This window comes from Drosophila takahashii, chromosome 2R (genome assembly GCF_030179915.1).
Source record: "Drosophila takahashii strain IR98-3 E-12201 chromosome 2R, DtakHiC1v2, whole genome shotgun sequence".
Taxonomy (NCBI): Eukaryota; Metazoa; Arthropoda; class Insecta; order Diptera; family Drosophilidae; genus Drosophila; species Drosophila takahashii.
The window spans coordinates 15,917,512-15,925,467 of record NC_091679.1 but is presented as its reverse complement, the minus strand read 5'-3'; the positions used below and the strand labels follow the sequence as shown (position 1 = coordinate 15,925,467).

Here is a 7,956-nt window from a genome sequence, read left to right as displayed (position 1 = left end):
CGGGGCGAATTCGCAGAGAGCGAGAGAGACCTTTATTGTGCACCCGCCTTCGTCCTAAACTAACTTACACTAAACTTCAAACTTCAAGTACAAATTCAAATCTCGCAACACCGGCCCCGTTGAACGCTTCAGGCTTCAACAAATGGGAAGCGGCGCCAATTTATGGATGGCTCGCCGAAAAACGCCTCCTGCGCCCGTCCTAACGTCGACGACCCTGACCATGCCGTCCTCCCCTGCGTGCCTGGCGATGATTCTCCCCAGGAGCCATTGTTGGGGCGGAAGGTTGTCCTCGGCCACGACGACGAGATCTCCCTCGCTGATGTTCGGCTGCTCCTGGTGTCACTTGCCCCGAATTTGTAGGCCCAGGACATATTCCCGGGACCATCGCCGCCAGAACATTTGCCTGACTGACGAGACAAGCCGCCATCGCCGTAAGCAGCTGAGACCCTCCTGGTCCGGGGTCCGGAGTGCTGGTGTGGCGAGCAGCGGCCCGCCTGTCAGCAGGTGCCCGGGAGTTAGCGCCTCTCCGTCGCTTGGGTCCTGGCTGATCGCTCCGAGCGGGCGGGAGTTCATCACCGCCTCGATTCCCACGAGCACTGTCGCCAGCTCTTCTGCGCTTAGGAGCGCGCTGCCCACCGCCCGTAGGAGTAGGTTCTTGGCAGTTTTGACACCTGCCTCCCATAGTCCGCCCATGTGCGGAGCCCGAGGCGGTGTGAACGCAAACTCGCATCCGCTTCTTGATGCGAATTCGCGTATCGCGTCGGCTTCCTCCTCGATCCGCTCTCGAAGGGCCTGGAAGTGGCGACTGGCTCCGACGAAGTTCGTCCCGTTGTCGCAATGGACGACTTGGGGACATCCTCGGCGCCCAACGAACCTTTGAAAAGCCAATAAAAAGGAATCTGTGGTTAAATCTGAAACAACTTCTAGATGAACCGCCTTGGACGCGAAACAAACAAAGAGCGCAATGTAGGACTTATACGGAGGCCTACCACGAATTTTCAGTGTTGTATAGACAGGGCCACAAAAATCAACGCCACATATAGCAAATGGGCGGAGAGCACGGAGACGATCTGCGGGTAAATTTCCCATAATTTGCGTCATCAGTCGAGGCTTGCACTTGAAGCAGCGGATACATGATCGAACTGTCTGACTGCAGACCTCCTGAGCGTTTACGATCCAAATTCGCTGTCGAAGGAGACTCACAAGTGCTCGTGGACCAACATGAAAATTAGAATGGTGCAGATGCCGGACATAGCTCTGCACAAATTGGGAGCGTTTCGTCAACAACAATGGAAACTTGGCATCGTATGATATAGGAGCGTTAGCTAGTCGCCCCCCAACTCGCAACAACGAAAAGTGACACCAAGTCCCCTTTTCTTCATGAATGAATGGATTCAATCGCTGAAGACTTGGGCCAACTCTGGAGCCTTTACGGACTTTTTCCCTTTCTTCGTGATACTCGTGTTTTTGTAATACCTCGACAATTTTTAAAAAGGCTTCATTATATTCAGTGGGTGACAAAGTTTTTTCAAATACTTTACTTTTGTCTTTGCATTTTCTAATGAAGCGGAACATATAAACGAATACCCTAAGCAGTTTAAGGTGTGACGAAAATCCCTCGATGACATCTATCAAGTCCGAATTTTGTACAGCAGCGGTCAGCCCGACCACAGTCTTCCTCGATTCTTGCAGTAGGACTTGTTCATCTAGGTCAAAGTGTGCATTTTGGGGCCAGTTTTCTTCTTCTTCCGTTAGATACGCTGGTCCAGTAAACCATATCGACTGTATGATTTCGTCGACGTCACAACCTCTTGATACGATATCTGCTGGGTTCTGTTTCGTGGGGACATGCCGCCATGTAGCTTCACCTGACCACTCTTGAATCTCCGCAACTCTATTCGATACAAATGTGGACAACGAAGACGGATGAGACCGGATCCAATGAAGCGTAACTTCAGAGTCCGACCAATAAACAATTTGTTCGATAGGTACCTTTAATAGGGGCTTGATTCTGTGACAGAGATCTGCGAGAAGGTGAGCGGCACATAACTCAAGTCTTGGAAGAGTCTTAGTCTTGAGCGGCGCTACTTTTGACTTTGACGTCAACAAGGATACTTTATAACCTTCTGCAGTTTTGCTACGAATGTAGACGCAAGCTCCGTAAGCTCTTAAGGATGCGTCGGCAAAGGCATGTAATTGGACCGGTGACATCGGATCGGTATGCACAAACCGAGGAATTGATATTTCTTCTAAATTAGACAGTGTATTTTTTATCATATGTGAGGAACCGTAAAACGGCCCCCACAATTGCCACCACACTTTGTAGACACGTAGGAATTTTTATAGACACGTAGGAATTTTTGTAGCCATGTAGGAATTTTTTATAGCCATGTAAGACTCATGAAGAGATTTAGTATTAGTTTAGCTTCTTAATAGCCAACCGGCCCAACATCGCCAGCTTTCCCTTCCCCTTATCATCCACGCATCAGCACCCACATGGAACGCAACGCTCCTAACATCCACACAACACCAGCGAACCAGCGTCGCCAACATCGCTTCCCCTTATCATCCACGCATCAGCACCCACATGGAACGCAACGCTCCTAACATCCACACACCAGCGAACCAGCGTCGCCAACATCACTTCCCCTTATCATCCGCGCTCTTAGCATCCACACGGAACACAATGCTCGCATCACCCACACATCAGTACCTGCGCGCTCTTAGCATCCACACGGAACACAATGCTCGCATCACCCACACATCAGTACCTGCGCGCTCTTAGCATCCACACGGAACGCAACGCTCGCATCACCCACACAGCAGTACCTACACGCTCTTAGCATCCACACACCGGCGAACATTCTCACTTCTACACGCTCATCAGCAGCCAGCATCCACACGGAACGCACCGCTCGCATCACCCACACATCAGTACCTGCACGCTCTTAACCTCCACTCGATCGAACCAAATAGCATCCAACTCGATCGATGTTTACGAGCAAAGGGGAAAAAGCTAAAGCGCAGCGGCAGCGACGTCGAGGCAATGCAAGGAAAAGAGGGGCATGTCAGCAGATATGGAGAAGAGGGAAATTTAATGGTTCCTGGAGATTCGCGCGCACAAGTCCATTTTAAACTCCGTGAAAAGTCCGCAACACCGATAAAACCCCGTCGTGAATTCGAAGTGCAAAAGAGTGAAAAATGTCAAGTGATAGTGGAGAAGGAGGAGCCAACCACCAAGGAGCCGCCGAAGGGGCCTGGGAGATAGACTGGCTGAACTTGCTGTGGGACGAACCGTAAGCGCCCGCTTTATTTCCCCACCAATATTTCCCTTTTAAAACATTTCTTCGACGACCGACTAGAGTGGCGTGGCACTAAGGCTGTGTGCACCCCTCAGTTAAAAAAACCCAAAATCCAAGTTTGAAAAATATAATAAATGAACCAAAGTGCTTCGCATTAAAAATCAATATCGCCTGTTATGTTCTGTGTGTGATTTTAGGAGGGGAAATTAAATTCGCCAGTCCTTTATTTTTCCCCATTTAGAAAAAACCCTTCCGCCGATCGTGGTCGAACCGTGTGATGGCCGTGGATCACGATGGAGTCTCGAACTCGTTTGTCGGATCCGCAGCTATCACCGGTCCTGGGGCACGCAGTGGCCGTGGATCACGATGGAGTCTTGCACTCGTTTGTCGGGTCCACGGGCAGTGCGGATCCCGGAGCGTGTGGCGGGTGGAGATTTTCAACGGAGTCCTGTACTCGATTGTTGGAATCTAAACCCGCTGCAGGTTTCGGCCCATGATCGGCATCTTTTTGGGAAACAACCCCCCTTCTCTTTTGCTGCTCCTGCCAGTTCCGGCCGCAGGGCCGTTTATCTCAACCCCCTCCTTGAAGTCCTTGAACTTAACAAATTTCTGTAAGTGACCCTGGGAGCCCTGAGCAACTATCCCAGCCAAAGAGCTTCCTTACACATATTCCATTCTGTTTCCAAATGCATTGGAATCGACTCATCCCAATCTAACTTATTGAGCCAGAGTTCCTGCAACAGGATCTTTCCTCTAATTACTATTGGACTTAATAAGCCGAGGGGGTCAAACAGCTTCGATGTCACCGATAGTATGTTCCGTTTTGTCGCTCGGAGACCCATGACGGCATTGTCAATTTGGAACTTAAAGGCATCTTCGTTGGGCAACCACGATATTCCTAACGCCTTTGTAGACTCTGAGTCCGAGATGGGTATGGATTTAGCTGTGCTCTCAGATGCGGTGACGTCAGGTGAGTTTGAAAACCACTTTGTCAATTCAAAACCTGCAGTTTGAAGAACCTGAGACACTTCAGACTTAATAGTCTTTAACTCCTCTACGCATGCAGCACCAGTTAACATGTCATCGACATAAAAGTCGGATCCAATAACTTCAGCAGCTCTAGGAAAAGAAAGTTTGGCAGACTCGCTTAACCTTTTTAAACACCGAATTGCCAGAAATGGGGCTGGTCCAGTCCCATATGTTACGGTGTTGAGCTTATATAATCTCAAGGACTCAGAGGGGTCTCTTCTCCACACTATAAGCTGAAACTGCCTATCCGCTTCATTTACCATCACTTGGCGATACATTTTCTTTACATCGGCGGTCAAGGCGAACCTATGCAGCCGGAAGCGAAGTAGCGTTGAGTACAACTCATCTTGGATTGTCGGCCCAACCATCAAAATATCATTTAGAGAGATCTGAGTTGACGATTTACAAGAGGCATCGAAAACGACACGTAACTTGGTTGACGTACTTTGGGGTCTCAGAACGCATTGGTGTGGGATAACATAATGTGGAGCAGAAGGAATTTTATCTGTAGGAGACATATGACCTAAGGAAAGGTACTCTTCCATAAATTCTAAATACATTTTCTTCATGTCTGGGTCTCGAGACAACCTTCTTTCAAGCGACAAAAACCGCCGTTTTGCAACTTCAAAGGAGTTGCCCAACCCATTTGGATCAGATTTAAACGGCAGCCTTACTTCAAACCGACCTGATGGCAAAACCTGAGTAGTCTTCCGGTAGTGTTCTTCACATAACTTTTGCTCAGGCGACAGAATTTTCTTTAGAGATGGCATTTCTTCCAGTGACCAAAACTTCTGTAGTGTGCTGTCAATAGATACTAACAGCTCTTCACTACAACTAAAACTTTTCACAACTTCTGTAGGGGAAGATGCCTTATATCTTCCTGATACAACCCATCCTAGGAGGGTTTTCTGCAAAGTTGGAAAGTCGGGACCTTGTCTAATTTGTCCAACAGCTAATAATTCGAAAAAAGATTCTGCTCCTATTAACATATCTATTCTTTGTGGCTTGTAGAAATATGGGTCCGCTAAGGGTATGTTCTTTGGAATTTTCCAGTCATTGATATTAACAGACTGGTCAGGATGGTATCCTGATATTGATTTTAAAATCCAAAAATCGAATGAGAACTCACTACCATTTATACGCGACTTCACCACTGTATGTACCTTTTTCTTAACTTGAGAATTGGACTCGCCAATACCAAGTAAGTTGATACACGACTCCTCTTTACGGATCTGTAAGCGGTGAGCAAGGTCCTCTGTTATAAAGTTAGTTTGGGACCCAGAGTCAAGAAGTGCTCGGGCCAAAATATATTCACCGTTTTTGGTTCGTACACTTACGATCGACGTGGCCAAAATCACCCTCTCCGATGATGTCGCATGCATAACATGTGACGTGGAAGGCTGATCTTGATTTAAAGGAGGAGTAAGAATCTCTTGGGGTGGTGGCAACGCTAAACTGTTCTCGGAAACTGTATATCTATGCAGTAAAACGTGATGCGAGCGTCCACAAACTCGACATTTGTTAAATTTGCATTTCGAGACAGTGTGACCCTTTCGCATACAATTGATGCATAATGAAGCAGATTTTACAAAGTCAAACCTTTGCATAACGGAAAGACGACCAAACGGACCACAGTTCGCTATGATATGGTCGTCTGCATTGCAATAGCTACAACCTTGCTGGGATTTACTGTTGGACGAAGAACATGTAAATGAGCTACGATTATGTGGCTTGCTCGACGTAACTTTATCTAGCTTTGGTTTCGTCGATTCTTCAGCAGATAAATGCTGATATCTGCGATTTAACATTTTTTCAAAATCGGACCAAAGAGGTAATCTTTCATAATCTAACTGTTCTTCCCATTTTTGTTTGGTCACTGGGTCGACTCTGTTCAAGACGAGATAGATCAACATTGCATTTGAAATCTTGGTATCGTCTCCTATCGATAACAAAGAACCGTATATCGATGACACGGTATCGATAAGATTCCTTAGAGACGACGCAGACTGTTGCGATATTTTCGGAAGACTAAACAATGTTGAAATATTATTCATAAAAATTAAACATTCGTTATCATACACTTTTTTCAAGCTGACCAAAGCTTTCTCATAATTGCTCTCTGTAACTTGGTAGGCCTTGATAGTCCCCAAAGCTTCACCAGAAAGGCAAGAGATTAAGTGATTAAATTTTTCAATAACGGGAATGTTATCGTCTTGATGAACTAGAGTTTCAAAAAGGCTCATGAAATTTTTAAACTCCGAGTATTTGCCGCTGAATTTCGGCAATGCCAAATTCGGAAGTCGAGCTCGAGTTGGGACTACAGAAGCTGACCCAAGAGTTTTGGTATCGCTAGCTGTCTTCAAGGCCGAGATAAGCGACAATACTTTTGCCTTGGTTGTTATGGAAAGCTCTTCCAACTCTTCTCCAAACTCATCGCCATCATCTAAATCTTCTATCTTTTCTTGTAATTGATTTGCCTTGTTAATTACATCATTTAAATTTTCTAGCCTACATTTTAATTCGTCTTCCAGAATCGGAATCTGGCCGGCTTCTAGCCGATTATTTAATCGGCGGATGCTATTTACTGGCTTTTTGAGCTTGTTTTTAAGGTCAGCAAGAAGTTCAATACTTTTTGGCTTATCTGGACTCATTTTTATATTAATTTAAATATATATAGGCCACGAAAAAATTATATATAAATAATTATGTAGAATAAATTATATCCAGCAACAATTTATTAAATTGAATAAATTTAATTTAAAAAGTATAAGTGATGAAAATAAATTTCGAAACAAAACAACGAGAGTTAATAATTTTTGTCTATAATTATTAAATTTGTTCGAAAAATGTTGTTACCAAATGTTGTATTATTCACAACAAAAGCGACGAAAATATTTAATTAAATCAAACCACGTAGTATCAAATTAATAGTGGTGACGGCAAATCAGTATACCCGACCGAATGCAGGGTAGCGCGTCACTTAACGGTCAGCTAATCGTCAGCGCGCCAAACCAAATCCTACAACAATAACAACTTTGCTAGCGGCGGACAAGCGAAAGCGAAAACGAAAAAATTCACCGCTGCAGCTGCTTGTATATGAGGGCCTATGTATTGGTTATGTATAGCGGCTGGGATGAATTTTCCCAACTATTAATTTTTCGAGTTTTAACACAATGTAGTGGGGGGGGCGACAGTGATTGCAATAATTTTCGTAAGAAAACACAAATTAAATGTTGCATCCAAGGGCGGTTCAAATGGGTTATGTAATGTGTATGTGTATATGTATATAATAAATATAATATAAATTTTATTTATTTTTTCTGTATATGTGTAAGTTTGCAATTTTTCCTTTTTATTTAATTTAATTAAATAATGCATGCACAACTAGCTCTACTATATCGATACGTCTGTGCCAAGAATTGAAAGCGAGGTGCAATTTTTCAGCACAAGACAAGAAACAAATAAATTGTTTTGTTAACAACTCTAGCTTTCAATTTTTTGCACAAATACCTCGGGTTCTGCGTTGGGGTCTTTTAATCCAGCTTCCACTTTCCTTTTACACATCGAGCAATCACAGGGCATCCCTTGGCAGCGGCAGTACTGGCGGATTAACAGGGTATTTCGC

At 44.9% G+C, this 7,956-nt stretch overlaps 1 protein-coding gene across 1 annotated transcript; it reads right to left on the bottom strand.

The window, feature by feature from the left end:
- Window positions 1-339: 339 nt before the first annotated feature.
- On the bottom strand, window positions 340-1,253 carry LOC138912174 (uncharacterized). The gene is made up of 2 exons (XM_070212037.1): window positions 1,204-1,253; window positions 340-874 (listed from the first exon to the last, which is right to left on the bottom strand). The coding sequence occupies exons 1-2, from the start codon at window positions 1,251-1,253 to the stop codon at window positions 340-342; spliced, it is 585 nt and encodes a 194-aa protein (XP_070068138.1).
- Window positions 1,254-7,956: the final 6,703 nt, after the last annotated feature.